General features: G+C 37.9%; 1 protein-coding gene across 2 annotated transcripts in view; it reads right to left on the bottom strand.

Annotated features, from left to right (window-relative positions):
• LOC146678517 (CUB and sushi domain-containing protein 1-like) overlaps window positions 1–17,412 on the bottom strand; it is a 479,448-nt gene that overhangs the window by 137,314 nt on the left and 324,722 nt on the right. For both annotated transcript variants that reach the window (XM_085400429.1, XM_085400436.1), the window contains exons 15-20: window positions 14,106–14,246; window positions 10,001–10,122; window positions 9,796–9,868; window positions 8,562–8,700; window positions 2,289–2,476; window positions 659–847 (exon numbers count right to left, since the gene is read on the bottom strand). In XM_085400429.1, the coding sequence (XP_085256555.1) occupies window positions 659–847; window positions 2,289–2,476; window positions 8,562–8,700; window positions 9,796–9,868; window positions 10,001–10,122; window positions 14,106–14,246 (852 nt within the window). The remainder of the gene's footprint in view (window positions 1–658; window positions 848–2,288; window positions 2,477–8,561; window positions 8,701–9,795; window positions 9,869–10,000; window positions 10,123–14,105; window positions 14,247–17,412) is intronic.

Raw genomic sequence — 17,412 nt, 5'->3', positions numbered from 1 at the left:
AGAGATGTATATAGTTATAGTTGAGATGGATTGTAAGAAAAGTGCTAAATAGTATAACAAAGTCTGATATTTAGCAATCTTTCAAAAGTCTATCAAAGCAAGATGCAATTTCAACTTTTCCTGTAGTGCCAGATTAACTTAAAAAAGAGCTCATACATTGATTTCCAGTGTAAATAAAATGATTAGATAAAAATCCCTACAAAAGACTGTGGTGGCTACTATTTCTTAGTTGCAATATTCAGTTGGAGAATTAAAAACATCAACTCTAAAACACACATAATCAATCAAACAACAATTTGGCCAGAATTAAATTCAGCTCAAGATGACTTATTTTGCCAATGAAAGCATTTAATGCAGCTTTTGGCTTGAGAGGTGTATTTATAAAGCTATTTCAAGCTGTTCTCCCAACTAAGCACTTCTGGAGGCAAAAACTGGGCAATGTCTTTAGTTAAAAGAAAACAAACCCCAAACCACAATGGCCTGCTCTGTCAGTATGTGCTGTATGTTGACAACGTTTTTTCACTCTTTTCCATGTTTAGAGAATGTGAAACTATGTGTGAGGTGAGTCACGAGAGAACAGCATTCGCCCCTGATTGTATTACTCACGCTACAGGGTAATTCCTGTAAGAGATCAAATAAAATAAAAGAAGATACTAACCATCACAACTGGGAAGAGCGTGACTCCACTGATGATTCTGCTCGCAAACAATTGGCTCCTGATCGCTAAGTGTGTATCCCGGGTCACATGTAAATGACACACGAGAGCCAATGGAAAAGCTGCTGCCATGGCGACGACCATTCACTGGGATACCAGGATCAAGACACGAGTCTGACTCCATTTTCACACCTGAAAATCACATCACACAACCGCCGCAGTGTCAAAAGGTTGAGTGTATTTGCGTCTGTAAGCAATTTCGAGTGTGTCTACCAGGCATTTCAGTCTAGAGCTGGGCGATATGAGATTTTTTCATATCACGATATGTTTTTTTCATTTCAGTCGATAACGATATCTATCACGATATAAGCCAAATAACTATATTTGTAAGATTTAAATGTGCCGTTGCTCACAAGTAAAATGTGAAATAATCAGCAGCTTGTTTTTATTTAAATATTTATTTCCCATAATAAGTTCGACAGGGTAGATGTACTTAAGGAACATGAGACTTTTTCAGATAGATAAAGACAAATATTGCAAACTACACAAAAGGCAGCCGCTAAAGCGTTTAAGTTTCAAAATAGAACAAACGAAACAGACGACTAAATTGTCAATTCCACTTAGAAACAAAATATTAATTCTAAAAATAAATCTTAATTTGTTTTACAGAAGAACAGACAAAACTGACTAACCTTTGTCAATATCAAATAAACTGAGAACTAAAAGGAAATTCTCAATCTCTCCTTGTTGTATAGCTGAGCTTTTCAAACCGTTTTAACAGTTACTTTAGTCTGACAAAAGCCGAATGACGAATTAGCGCTTCCAGTCAGAGACTGAGGCTACGTCCACACGTACACGGGTATTTTTGAAAACTGAGATTTTCCGTTTTCGTTTTAAAAAATAATCCCGTCCACACATAAAGGCAGAAATGAAGGAAAACGCTGCTATGAACATGCCAAAGCAGCAGGTGGCGCTAGATTCCTAACCGTGCAGAAATGTTGGCCAATCAGAAGTCTAGAAGCCTCGGTGGGAAAAAGTAAACCGAGTCGTATGTGTGGAGGGACAGTAACTGTGTGTATATGTAAGCATTTAAACACTGCAGAGAGTAGAATTAACAGTAACAGTATTGTAGAAATTCATTTCACCGAAACAATAACGTGGCGCACAGTGTGACGCATGCACCAGTTTATTGTATTTCCAGACTTGCTTTCGGCACACTTCTTTGGCTCTTCCGTTCGACAATCTCTCCGGCATTGGAACCATCATCTGTTTTCTCTTCTGTAACCTTCGGTCACGCTCGGTTGATTTTTCTAGTCGGCACACTCATTTCCTCCATTACGCGCTGGCTCCATTACCCGCTGGCTGCTTCCCAAACAAACACACGTGCGGCTTGGCACTTGTGCTGTACATAACAAGTCACGCGACGTGACGCTGCGGCTGTGATTGGTTCGGCTCTGCGCTACTTAATTTGGATTGGCTGACCTTTTTTTTTTTTTTTTTTTTAAGAGGACAAGAGCGGCGAGGTCTATCGCGATAGCTTAATTTCTCTATCGAGTAAAAGTTATATCGCGATACATATCGTTATCGTTCTATCGCCCAGCTCTATTTCAGTCTATCAGTCATTTAGACTTACTTTCATATCTGATGCTGAAGCCTGTGGCAGAGCGGCTGTTGTCTGTAGTGAACAACAGGAACAGGAAGTTTGATGTGGAAATCAGGAAATGAGGCGCTTGGGTACCATGGTATTCGCCGATCAGGAGAGAGGATGCTGAGGGGCCATCCCTGATCTCCAGTGTGTCATAGTTGACTTCTGTCTGGAACCTAGAGAAACAAAAAAAAACAAAAAAAAAACACGCACATGAAATTCACAACTGCAAGTTATACATGTTAATAAATTCCAACGCTGAAAAAAGAGAAACTCGCCAATATTGTTCATTTTGCACAATTTATCCACTGTAGGCAAAAACAAAACAAAACACTGAGCTATAACAAAGTACTACCATATAAGAAACTTGACTGATATGTAAGCAATCAATCAGTCACACCTATTGCTGACTGTCTGAGTGGTGTCCCAGAAATGATGTGGGCTTCATAGATAATTGGCAAACCTTCTGGAGGAAACCTGGTCTTGTTAGGAGAGACGGCATCCATCCCACTTTGGATGGAGCAGCTCTCATTTCTAGAAATATGGACAAATTTATTAAAACCCCCGAAAATATGACTATCCAGAGTTGGGACCAGGAAGCAGAGTTGCAGTCTTACACGCCTCTCTGCAGCTTCTCTCCTCCTGCTACCCCCCCAAAAACCCATCTCCATAGAGACTGTGTCAGCTTCCAAAAAGACAAAAAAACAAACTAAAAACCAGCAACAAACAACTTAAATATAAACAATTACAAAGAAAGAACAATACAGTACTCTGGACCAAAGAGTAAAACAGTGAAATGTGGATTATTAAATATTAGGTCTCTCTCCTCCAAGTCTCTGTTAGTACATGACTTAATAATTGATCAACAAATTGATTTACTCTGCCTTACAGAAACCTGGTTGCAGCAGGATGATTCTGTTAGTTTAAATGAATCAACACCCCCGAGTCATTCTAACTACCAGAAATCTCGAAGCACAGGCCGAGGGGGCGGTGTGGCAGCAATTTTTCACACCAGCCTATTAATTAATGAAAGACCAAGACAGACTTTTAATTCATTTGAAAGCCTGATGCTTAACATTGTCCACCCCAGCTGTGAAACTCAGAAACCAGTCTTACTTGTTATCATCTATCGTCCACCTGGGCCTTACACAGAGTTCTCTCTGATTTCACAGACTTTTTATTGGATTTAGTTCTGAGCTCAGATAAAATAATTATTGTGGGTGATTTTAACATCCATGTAGATGCTAAAAATGACAGCCTCAACATGGCATTTAATCTGTTATTAGACTCAATTGGTTTTTCTCAAAATGTAAAAGAACCCACCCACCACTTTAATCACACTCTAGATCTTGTTTTAACATATGGCATAGAAACTGAACATTTAACAGTGTTTCCTGAAAACCCTCTCCTGTCTGATCATTTCCTGATAACATTTACATTTACAATAATTGATTACACAGCGGTGGAGAGTAGACTTTATCAAAGTAGATGTCTTTCTGAAAGTGCTCTAACTAAGTTTAAGAATATAATCCACCCACTGTTATCATCTTCAATGCCCTGTACCAACATAGAGCAGAGCAGCTATCTGAACACTACCCCAACAGAGGTCGATTATCTTGTTAATAATTTCACCTCCTCACTACGTACGACTCTGGATACTGTAGGTCCTGTGAAAACTAAGGTCTCAAATCAGAAGTACCTGACTCCGTAGTATAATTCTCAAACACGTACCCTAAAGCAGATGACTCGTAATCTGGAGAGGAAATGGCGTGTCACAAATTTAGAGGATCATCATTTAGCCTGGAGAAATAGTTTGCTGCTTTATAAGAAAGCCCTCCGCAAAGCCAGAACATCTTACTATTCATCACTGATTGAAGAAAATAAGAACAACCCCAGGTTTCTCTTCAGCACTGTAGCCAGGCTGACAAAAAGTCAGAGCTCTTTTGAGCCAACCATCCCTTTAACGTTAACTAGTAATGACTCCATGAACTTCTTCACAAATAAAATTTTTATCATTAGAGAAAAAATTACCAATAATCATCCCACAGATGTAATATTATTTACAGCTACTCTTAGTACCATTGATGTTAAGTTAGACTATTTTTCTCCAATTGATCTTTCTGAGTTAACTTCAATAATTACTTCCTCCAAACCATCAAAGTGTCTTTTAGACCCCATTCCTACAAAACTGCTCAAAGAAGTCCTGCCATTAATTAATTCTTCGATCTTAAATATGATCAACCTATCTCTAATGATCGGCTATGTACCACAGGCCTTCAAGCTGGCTGTAGTTAAACCTTTACTCAAAAAGCCATCTCTAGACCCAGCAGTCTTAGCTAATTATAGGCCAATCTCCAACCTTCCTTTCATATCAAAAATCCTTGAAAGAGTAGTTGTCAAACAGCTAACAGATCATCTGCAGAGGAATGGCTTATTTGAAGAGTTTCAGTCAGGTTTCAGAGTTCATCACAGCACAGAAACAGCTTTAGTGAAGGTTACAAATGATCTTCTTATGGCCTCTGACAGTGGACTCATCTCTGTGCTTGTCCTGCTAGACCTCAGTGCAGCATTCGATACTGTTGACCATAATATCCTATTAGAGCGATTAGAACATGCTGTAGGTATTACAGGTACTGCACTGCAGTGGTTTGTATCATATCTATCTAATAGACTCCAATTTGTGCATGTAAATGGAGAGTCCTCTTCACACACTGAGGTTAATTATGGAGTTCCACAGGGTTCAGTGCTAGGACCAGTTCTGTTTACATTATATATGCTTCCCTTAGGCAGCATCATTAGAAGACATAGCATACATTTTCACTGCTATGCAGATGACACCCAGCTCTATCTACCCATGAAGCCAGATAACACACACCAATTAGTTAAACTGCAGGAATGTCTTAAAGACATAAAGACCTGGATGGCCGCTAACTTTCTGCTTCTTAATTCAGATAAAACTGAGGTTATTGTACTCGGCCCTGAAAAGCTTAGAAATATGGTATCTAACCAGATTCTTACTCAGGATGGCATTACCTTGGCCTTCAGTAACGCTGTGAGGAACCTTGGAGTCATTTTTGACCAGGACATATCCTTCAATGCACACACAGCAAATTCAAAAGTGTTAAATGTTTTGGTGTTAATGGTCTTCTTGCAAAAGTAGAGTTAATTTTACTCTAAGCAGAGTCACATTCTTTTAATGTAACTCTGAGGTGTAAAATGATAGTAGTTAAAATCGAGTGTTAAAAATGAGTGTTTCTCTGTCAAATCTGGAGGTGTTACAATGGAAACATTAACTCTTGACCTCTTAACTCTGAACTCCTACAGGGGCTATGACACCAACAGAGTAAATTCACAGACTCCGCCCCCAGCACGGCTCCAATCGAAGCTGAAGTGAAGCCGTTTCAGAACATTTTGCTCTACATATTTGAGTTGTTTGCCATGCTTGGTAAGTCATTTTTTCAAAGATTGTTTCAATTATTATTATTATGAGCTTTTACTTCTGTGGCTCTTTGGAGTTGAGACAAAGCTGTGTGAAAGGCATTAGCCATGTTGCTCGGTGATAGCATAATATTCTGTTTTAGCTAGCTGAAAGGTATTGTTTGCGTGCAAATACCACAGCCTTGAAAAAAAAGCTTGCATGTGAATTTTCAGTCAAACTTTTGGTCAAATACACCTAAAACAATGTCTAGAATGTGAAATGTTAGTATAATGGTGCTACTTGAAGCCTGAAAACGATCGCCCATAAAAATAAAAATAAAAACACGAGCAAACAGCAGTAGCTGACGTCCTGACTGGGTTCTACGTTAGCATTTAGATCCCTCCAGAGTTTTGTGCACACGGTTTAGGTAAAAATGAAAAAGGTTGAGGTTTTACATTTAGTTCAGTATACCTGTTGCCTGTGTCTTTGTCTTTTGGGAAAATACTTTACACAAGTAATGGCTCAAAGAGGATTCCTTTTTTTTTTCTTTTTTTTTTTTACTGTGCTGCAATTGTTTACTGGATTATTTGTGCCATTAATTAGTGTCAACTAATTTTTATTCAATCTCCGCACAGGATATGCTTGTGAAGATGGAATATGGGGGAGAGCAGAAGTGCGTTGAAGTTCCACAAAGGGATGAATGAAGGACATGCATATTGTATTGAAGAAATAAGTGATGAGAATGCTGTTATTTGCATTTACCATGTCAGACCTTTTGATAAACAAAATTCTAATGAAAGTGAGAACATGTACACTGTTACGTCTTTCAGAAAATGTTTTGAAATTGTGGTGCACAGTTCAGAATAAATGTTTTTCAAAAACCATTGCATCTTTTTAGTAAATGTTTATTTCCAAAAGAAATTTCTAGAAGTTCAGAACAGTAAAATTCCCGCTTTTTAGAATGAATTAGAAGATAACTCTTACGTAGTTAAACTAAAATACTCTTTGAGAGTTAATATATAAACTCTTAACACCAAGTGTTAAATTATCAACTCCAGACAGATTTGGTGTTTAACACTAAATCAGAGTTAACGTACCAACTCTCCAAAAAGAGTTAAATTAACACTCTCTGGTGTGGACCCATATAGACACTTCAACAGTGTTGAAATCAAATCCGACAGTGTTAATTTGGACATGCTGGATTTGCTGTGCATATTAAACAAATATGTAAGACTGCGTTCTTCCATTTGCGCAACATCTCTAAAATTAGAAATATCCTGTCTCAGAGTGACGCTGAAAAACTAGTTCATGCATTTATAACTTCCAGGCTGGACTACTGTAATTCATTATTATCAGGATGTCCAAAAAACTCACTGAAAAGCCTTCAGCTAATCCAAAATGCTGCAGCAAGAGTCCTGACAGGGACTAGAAAGAGAGAGCATATTTCTCCTGTTTTGGCTTCCCTTCATTGGCTTCCTGTTAAATCCAGAATTGAATTCAAAATCCTGCTCCTCACATACAAGGTCTTAAATAATCAGGCCCCATCTTATCTTAAGGACCTTGTAGTACCATATCACCCTATTAGAGCACTTCGCTCTCGCTCTGCAGGCCTACTTGTTGTTCCTACAGTATTTAAAAGTAGAATGGGAGGGAGAGCCTTCAGTTTTCAGGCCCCTCTTCTGTGGAACCAGCTTCCAGTTTGGATTCGGGAGACAGACACTATCTCTACTTTTAAGATTAGGCTTAAAACTTTCCTTTTTGCTAAAGCATATAGTTAGGGCTGGACCAGGTGACCCTGAATCCTCCCTTAGTTATGCTGCAATAGATGTAGGCTGCCGGGGGATTCCCTTGATGCATTGAGTTTCTCCTTTCCAGTCACCTTTCTCGCTCACTATGTTTTAACAGACCTCTCTGCGTTGAATCATATCTGTTATTAACCTCTGTCTCTCTTCCACAGCATGTCTTTGTCCTGTCTTCCTTCTCTCACCCCAACCGGTCGCAGCAGATGGCCGCCCCTCCCTGAGCCTGGTTCTGCCGGAGGTTTCTTCCTGTTAAAAGGGAGTTTTTCCTTCCCACTGTCGCCAAAGTGCTTGGTCATAGGGGGTCATATGATTGTTGGGTTTTTCTCTGTATCTATGAAGCGCCTTGAGGCGACTTTTGTTGTGATTTGGCGCTATATAAATAAAATTGAATTGAATTGAATTGAATTATTCTATTAAATAGCTAAAACACTTAAACACTAATTAACCCATTTGCATTAAGTTGGAGCTACAGGGCCTAATCAGTCGATTTTTGGGTCTAAGCATCAAATAGTAGATGATCCAGAAAAAGGATGTTGTATATCACCAACCTATCTAGTTGAACAGAAACCAAGATTTGGGAGCTACTGACACACTGCAACAACGCGGTATCTGAATAATTATATCTGACCAGCTAAATGAAAAATTAACTAGCCTCTGCTTCAGAAGAAGTATGCTGAATCGTCCACAAATGAAATGTCTCATAGGCGATGAAGATAACTCGGCGTGTACGTCACATTTCAAAAAGACAAATTTCTGCTATTGCAGTTTCAGGCTACACTGCATCTGTCTGTGGCTTGTTTCCAGAAGAAAAAAAATGTAAAAAGCCAACATTAATCATTTACTGCAGCAGTAACTCACCAGCCTCATCTATATCTGACTACCTTATATTGCATGTGAAAGACTGCCCAAGTAAAATATTAACTAAATAATGCACTCCCTAACCGTACCATATTATCTAACCATTAACAGTCAAATGTCAACAATTTTTGAGCAAACACATTTGACAAATCAGTCAACAGCATAGTTGAGTAATACACTTACTTGTCAAAGTGTATCTTTACAGCATGGTCTGCTTGTGCTTCAATCACCCACTGGCAGTTCAGAGAGTCTTTGTAAAAGGAGGGCCAACCAGGAGATAGCAAAACACCTGTAGGAGCTGTAAGATGCCCTCCACAGGGAGCTGGATGGAAACAAAGACCCCCACACACAACCACAGGAAATAAAATTAATCATTTTCTCCTTGTAAATGTCTGTAAATTGCTCCTATTTCATTAAGTTAGCAGATTAATTGTCTGCTCTGTTTATTTTATCATTCTAATCCACTCTGAATTTCTATATTTCATACATAAACATTTACCTTCAGAAATTACAGTGAGCCCATCATGTGCTACAGTAAGCAATTTTGAGTTAGTGATGTTTGAAAAAGCCCAAAATAATTATCACATTATAATTTATAGGAGGAATTAAATATATTTATGTGTCAAATGGTGCCAAAAAATAACTCCGTTTCCCTGCACAAGCTGCAGGCAGCAACACTGGCACATACCGTCACTACTTTATAGCTCAGTTCCAAAATTTCAATTATGACACATTAAAAAACAATAATTATCTCCCGTTGAGTTGTTTCTTTCAAATAAAATGAAATATCAGACATCATATCATGTTCGGTTTTTATTCTTATTCATTTTGAGTCTGTCTAGAACCTGAATTAAACATAAAAAACTCCAGACCTGGAATTCATGGTTTCTTCATTATTCATTGCTACAACATATAATTTGCAGTGGCTTGTCTTTTCAAGTAGCTCATACCTTTGCATATTTGATTGCTCTCATAAATCCAGACTTTCAGCAAGAAAAGAAAAAAAAAAACACAGAATGCATACTGAAGGAGCAGTTTTTTTGGATGGGATCTTCAAGAACAGGAGAGATGATATTCTCTCGTACTCCATAGTTAAAAAGATGACCCCCCCATGTTCAATTTGATTTTGTCCTAATAGTACATCTCTGTCTTTCGGTGTCTAAATAAATGAATATGTGTCCCTGAAAAGCTTTGGTACAACATGTGCCAGTCTCATTTAAAGATTATTCTTTAGAAAGAATGATGTGTCCAGACTGCAAGGCTAAAATCAATTAAAAGAGAAAATTTAATTGTTCCAAAGGTGCATAAACACACTTGAGCTGTATGGTAATCGCTAAAATAGTTGAATGTTTTGTGGAACATTATACTCCTATATACAGTAAACAGTTCTTATGTGTAGGTGTCTGCTTAGGTTTACCTTCACAGCGAGGTACAGCTGCAGACCAGACAACATTTCCATCCTGAATAATGCAGGTGACCTGATCGGACCCCTGGAAATACACGATTTAAAGAAAGGTTACATTTATACTAGGTTTTACCACACAACTATGGACACCGATTATGACAATCATTTCAAAATTGTGTTAAAAAGTGTGATAATGATACTTTCAAATGATTATTACCTGAGTCCGAATGAATCCTTGATCACAGCGAAACGCCACTGAGCTGCCAAGCTGAAACTGGTCACCGTACCTCTGACCATTTACTGGGACTCCTGGGTCATGACATTCATTCTGACCAAATGCTACAGAGAGAAAATAACCAGAGAAAAGTTAAAACTGGGGCTAAGACACATAAGATTGAATTACTGTATCAAACAAAGGCAAATTAATTTGAAAAGGAAAGAACAAAGACGTAATCTGAAAAAAAGAGAAAGCTGGCAGATTGCAACTACACTCTGGTTAAGTGGTTCAAAATATGTATGCATATTTATTCATTTGAGCAGTTTTTACCAGTTTTTTCAATTTATTTTAATACCGAAAAATTGGTTCTGCCAGAGGAAAAAAATGAAACCGCTGCTGTATCACTGTCAGTGAATGTGACATCTCCACTGATATGGAAATATGGGAATGGAATTATCTTTATGTGGACTCAACCTTGTCATGTTAAGCTTATATTATCCCCATTCCAGAGATTAACCTGATCCCACCCAGAGCACACACCCAGTGATTGGACATGTCTCAGGTTGATTAGCTGCTGATGGAGGGAAATGGGAGCAGTGAGAGAAAGGAGAGGACGTAGGGAAAAAAATGAGAGCCACAAGGGAAATGGCAGGTACACAAACAAAAATGCACACATACTGTATATTACATACAGTCTTGTAGCAGTATTCAAATATGTGTTCAAATATGCATGTAGAGAAAGTACTATATAGGCCAAAGGCAGACACAGATAAAGTAGCCCTTGTACTCCTTCAACAACCTGATATTATAGAAGAGGAAGAAAAGACTAGAAGATACGTATGAGAAAAAGAACGAAATGCCAGCATACAAAATATTCAAATGATATGTTTAAACCAATACAGTCATTGGTTTGAACCCAGTAGAAGATGAAAAAAAGGCCAACTAAGGCTGAAGAAGCTAAGAAGAAGCCATAGTGACAGGGAAAGGTAGAAACATATGGCATAAAAAAAAGGAAAAAATAAAAACTAAATGATATTTCGGCTATAACAGAAAAAAGATGAACTCAATAGTTGACCTCAGATAAGAATAACTATGCATCTTACAGTGAATGCATTTTGTAATTTAAAATTTTGAGTAAACCATTTGTTAGTAAGATGTAAACATTTTAAAGATTAGCTGTAGTTAGTGAGGAAATAAGAATTTTGACATTAAGGAGCAATATGCACTAAAGTTAGCAGGCTAACCAGCTAGACCAGGCTTGGCCAACTCCAGGCCTCGAGGGCCGGTGTCCTGCAGGTTTTAGATCTCACACTGGGTCCACAATATTGTCAACAATGTCAATGCTGTCAAGAATGTCAACAATATTGTATAATGTGGGAAAGTCTCAGATTGGTCTAACTCTAGACTTATTTATTCAGAGTTTTTACTTATCCAAAGAGTCTAAATCTGTTCCATGTATAAATTTATTCTTGCATTGTTTTGTAGTTGAAGTGGACATCTGATTCATTAGGTCAGGGATGGGCCAACTCCAGGCCTCAAGGGCGGGTCCTGCAGGTTGTAGATCTCACCCTGGGTCAACACACCTGAATCAAATGATTAGTTCGTTACCAGGCCTCTGGAGAACTTCACGACATGTTGAGGAGGTAATTTAGCCATTTAAATCAGCTGTGACGGCTCAAGGACACATCTAAAACCTGCAGGATACCGACCCTCGAGGCCTGGGTTTGGACACCACTGAGCTAGACCCAAGTAGTTCCACTTTCTACCTCAAGGGACAATAGTGAGTCCAGTCTCTTTTTGCCCAAAGTATGGTTTAGTTTAAAACAAATTGTTAAAGAAACAAAATTGTTTTTTGGAAATGATCATCTTCCTCTGAAAGTGATTAAAAACAGAATTTGGATATATTCCATTTTAAATATATCATTAATAACCTTAGCTGTCATAGGCTAAAGCACATTTTTACGCATGATGTCCTCATAATATATAGGATCAATTTATTTGTAGGATAGATTCAAATCTGCGAACAGTTATTGGCTCCCAGTGCACCGCTTTCACCAAATAACTGCACAGTCTTGCATTCATTCTTGAGTTTCTAACACAATTCATATAAATATACCCACAGCATAACCTCTTGATATTCATATATGCATTAAAATGTTAATAGACCAAATTACTGAAACAGCACAATATGTTTGATATTTTTAAGTCCCAGTGTAGAATTTATGTCATCAGGTTTTCAAATTACATTTTCAAAAAGTTTCACCACTAAAAACTATATGAATGTATTTCAGCATTTTTCTTTTCTGCCAGGTAAAAAGCTTGAGAGGCATTTAATTTAATATGATTTTTATTTAACTACATATTAATTTTTCGTTTGAGGTGCATCAAACCTTTCATTTGTGTTAGGATTTGAAATAGTACACTTTGTTATTTATTATGCTCAGTTTTTTTTCACTAGGTTAAAAAAAACACACACACACACACACACACACACACACACACACACACACACACACACACACTATTTTCATTTGTCAAATGCCACCTCTAAAGGAAGAGCCAAAGACAAGGTCATTTGGGAGGCAGTGTGTGAAATGGTGCAAAACTGCATGGTAATCACACTGAATGAATCTGAATCACTCAGGCAGAACTAGTTCAGCTTAGAGTGGATAAATATACAGGATGGAGTAGCTGGGTTCAAACTCTGACAATGGGACAGGCTTAACTGGGTGAAAGTTGAGTAAGATATGCATATGTAGCTTGCCATCACCAGTGTGTGAATGTGTGTGTGAATGGGTGGATGACTGGATGTGTAAAGCGCTTTGGAGTCCTTAGGGACTAGTAAAGCGCTGTACAAATACAGGCCATTTACCATATAGGATCAGTCAAGCAGAAGAAGTCAAACAGGACAGGTTAAGGTAACGTCAGGTGCAGTAATGCTGATGTCGGTATTATATTAATCATAACGAAGTGCCATTCTGAGGTGGTTAGCATATGAAAAGGTATTTTACTCTGAGCTATATTTAATATGGATCTTAACTAGTATATGAAGATACTAGCTATACAACAAGCTCCGGAAGCAAATCCTCAGAATTTAGTTGTAAATGTAGCTTATATGTTTTAAAGATGTGCATTGAGTTACATAGCAATACTCAGCTTGATAATCAGTAAATCATTTGTTTAAAAAAAGGGACACTCGCTAGGATCTACCCTAGAACATAATGTATAGCAGTATGTTGACAACTGATTTCTGCTTTTGTCTCTGATTACATGGTGGTAGAAGTGTTGCATCTCAGTTTTACTGTTGGAATGTCCGTATTGTTTAACAAATTTCTGCTATCAAAACTCCACTGAAGTGACCCTGGAAGTATTCTTAATAAAAATTTGTCAAAGTGTCAAAACAACATGCTGTCATTTGTCAGAAGAACTGCTGGGAAAAAAATGACAGTTACTTAAAAAAAATTTAAACCAAATTCAAATACAACAATGAGGTAGTACGCTGGTAGAGATCTTAATGGATATTTGGTTGGTTGCAAAGAGGCTGCTACCCCAAATCCTCTTTGTGACTAGTAGACTATCATAGTCACTGCAGTATGCACAGAAGACACAGATCTTTCTGCTAATACTCAATAACTACTCACGGAGTAGCTGAAAAATGGGAAAAAATTGCAGCAGAGAGCCGAAATAGAGGACATCCACCAACACATTTCAAATGGTGCATCTTTACTTCAATGCAAATCCATTTCTGGTTTTCATCATGCTTTTCACAAGAGTTTCTGAGTTTTTGCAGACAAATCTGCATCTTCCATGCAAACTACAAGCAATCACAGTAATCTGCAGGCAACAAAGAAGGTTTTCAGTGCACAATTCATACCACTTTGCAACCGATTTCACCTAGTGTCAGTCTCCAGGGACCACTGTAGAAGCACAGATTTTTCCTAGTGCCAGTGGGCTACTGACTAGTCTCTTTATTTGCAACCTCCAGTAACCGCTCACCAACTGGTTGAGATTGCACATTTTCCCCCAGTGACTTAGTAAGCTAAGGGTGTTTACTACGGCCTAAACAACAAATGGACTGAGCAATAAGTAGGTAGTTGATACTTACTGGTATAGCTGATATTGAAGCCCTTCCCAGTATTTGAATGATCAGACTGAAATTCCAGTCTCATGATGTGACCGTTTGAGGCGATCTGTGATGGAACATCTTTTCCTGAGAATGTCCCAAATGTTGTTGGCTCAGACAGACCTAAAATCAAGCACAATTTAAACATTATTTTAGAGAGACATTTAATATTGCTTATCTAATTTATCCTGTATAAAATCAGGCCAGACTTGGAAAGAGAAAGGCTCATCCCAAGGGAGCTCAAAGAGGTGAATTAGGTGTAATTAGGGTTAAGAGAAAACAAAACACTGAGATGATTTAGCAGTTCCTGACACACTTGCTAAATGCTTACTAATATGCATGATAAGCACATAATGCTTTATTTAAGCATTAGAAGTAGAAGTGCCAAAGTATGAAATGTATTCATGGTGTAACAAATTATTGACATTCAAATAACTGACAATCTAAATGAATGTAAATGATTAAGCTGGTCCTGGTAAAGCCTAACAACTGTTGTGAGTTTTAATGAGAACAACAAGAAAAGTCTGTTAAAATGTCAATGTTAACTATAGGCCGCTGAAGGATAACTTGCTTCTCTGCATGCTTAGAATTTAAAACAACAACAACAACATCAAAAAAAAAAATAAAAAATAGGAAGAAATCTCCAGTAAAAGTAGTCCATACTGAATGCACTGTATAGTAACAGTTACTACTAAATAGTACTAGATGTAAACATGCCTAGTACAGAGCGACAAGAAAGGCATTCATTCATGACCCTTTAACTTGTTAACTGAACAAAAATGGCATTATCCCGAGGACACCTATCTCGAAGATTATTTCCAATTTCCAATTTTGAACACTCATAGCATGAAAGCAACACCTGTGCACTATCGCATTGATCCAAATAACAAGCAAGAAACCTGAAGATCCGAGTATAAAAGGAAACCAGACACACATTAGTGTGTCATGCTTGCCAAAAGATGATACATAGAAGCTCTTTTGTACAGATGCTGCATTTGAGTGAATGCCCAAGAGACTAATATCAGGTGACTGTGGTGTCTGGGTCATTGATGGTATTGCACCTCAATGAGTATTGAACCATTCCATCACCATGGGAAGGAGCATTATCTTGTTCCAAGTACTCATCATCCCCTCAGGGTACATCATTGCAATGAATAGCATAACTTAGCTGGTATGTTTCAGTGTGCTCCAACACTGAGGTATCACTAGACAGTCATAAAAGGACGCACTCTATATGAGTTGAATAGTCTGAAACTTCCACCCCTTCGCCTGTACTGCTGTAATCATACATCACCTCAGGTCTGTCTAAGACATTTGTGTCACAGCATCAGACCATTTACTGCAAAAAGTAGTTATAAACTTTTGTTTGGAAGAAGATATTCTACTCTTCAGTGCGCTCCCCAGTGATCCAAGCAGCAACGACAGAATCAGGGGGGAGTGTCATAAAAACTGGACTACAGCACATAGAAAAGCAACTTTCCAGGTTGAGATCACTGGGATATGTACATATACTCTATAAAAAAGGATCCCAAAATGGTAATGAAAGAATATAACAAGTCACAGGAAACATCTGCAGTCTCTGGTGCATGGGTAAGAGAAATACACAGGTGGTAATTATTGTGGTCATGGACAGCTATAAATTTCCCTTGTTCATGTGGCTCAATGTCTTATGTTTTGAACCAGATATATAACCACAGTGGTACAAACAGGCCTTTAAAGAAAAGTATGGGAACGTATGGATCTACAAAGACAAAAATAAAGGGGCTTTATACAGAGATGGAAAAAGTACAGACATTCTGCACTTAATACTTTTTATACAGTATTCGGTACAAACACTACTGTTAAAAATACTCCAGTAAAAGTTGTACTGAGTACAAGTAAGTAAAAGAAAAAAAGTACAGGCTCTGAAATGTTTTCAAAGTAAGAAAGTAAAAGTAGCTCTTCAGAGGAAACAGGAAACAGGAAAATGTGTATAGTCAATGGTTCAAGTGGAATTCAGCAGGTGCAGATAATGCTCAGTGTGGACAAAAGAATCATAACTCACAATGATTTCTATTAAGAGCTCCAACAGATTTTCTTAGTGTACAGACTGTGGTCAGCTGACCTCCTGCTCTTTGTGGACATACACAACTGAATTCAACTAGATGTCAGCAGATGTTTCATGAGTTGTCTTGGCTGATTTCTATCCTCTACACTGACTGGCTGTCTTTTTTTTTTCTAAATGGTATAAAATTGGTATGAAGGTGGATTTCAGTCAATGAATCTAAGCATCATCATCTAAAATCTACTCTGCTACACTTGATGTAACCCAACTCTGAGCATGAAACCACAGATACTGTGCACCAGTCACACACAGTTCTTTACTTTAAATCCATCACAGTACAGCCAACTAACCTGTTTATTCTGCAGTAACCTGTATTTTTTTTTGCAGCCTTTAAATTACACAGTTAGTCCACTCAGTTTGATTTACAGCATGTTTCACAATATGAAAAAAGCATGATGTCACATATTCAAAGACCACTGAGTAGTCCTTACCTATAAATCTGACCTCTCTTCTTCCTCTCCTCCCTTGTGTTTCTTATCTTTCTCTATCTCTGAGTGAAGTTAGCCCTCTATCTTTTCTCTCTCTGGGATATACAGCAGCTGGACCTTTAGCTAGCAACACACTGTACGACAAACCTCTCTGCAATTGACAAATTTCAAATGCAACGGCGACGGCTCAACAAACATCCGCAAACACACTGATCTTTGTTGAACTCACAATAATTTGAAATGACCTGCCCTTTAAAAAAAAAAAGGGCTCCTCTTCAGCAGGGTAGATAGATGCCGAAGTACTGCAACCACAACTTAAGGATACCTGTTTCCGGGTATTGTGGAAAAAAATACCCCCCCCCCGACTTTTGCACACGTCAAAACTACTTAAGTAAATTACAGATACCTAAAACATTGTGCTTAAGTATTCCAATACATTGGAAACTTTGCAGAGACTGGAGGGATTTAAACACAAATGTTGAAATTTTACAATGATCCCTTATCACGTGGTGAATTTCAATAAATATTAAACATATATCGCATAAATCTGCAATGTGACTTATTTTAGGCCAGCAGCGTGATCATGTGCTTTTGCTTGTAGCACAATAATAATTTCATAAGAACATCTCTATAGTGTAATGTACACGTCAACTCCATTTGTAACCATTTAAAACTATGATCCATTTTTTATTATTATTACACAACCGAACACATTGCATTAGCACATCTGCAGAACTCAGATGAAAGAGTCAAATTG

The sequence above is a fragment of the Rhamphochromis longiceps genome, linkage group LG1, assembly GCF_057381845.1.
Source record: "Rhamphochromis longiceps isolate RC_006_pf linkage group LG1, R_longiceps_female_GT1.1, whole genome shotgun sequence".
NCBI lineage: Eukaryota > Metazoa > Chordata > Actinopteri > Cichliformes > Cichlidae > Rhamphochromis > Rhamphochromis longiceps.
Note: the sequence above shows the minus strand (reverse complement) of the source record. Positions and strands in the feature narration are given on the sequence as shown.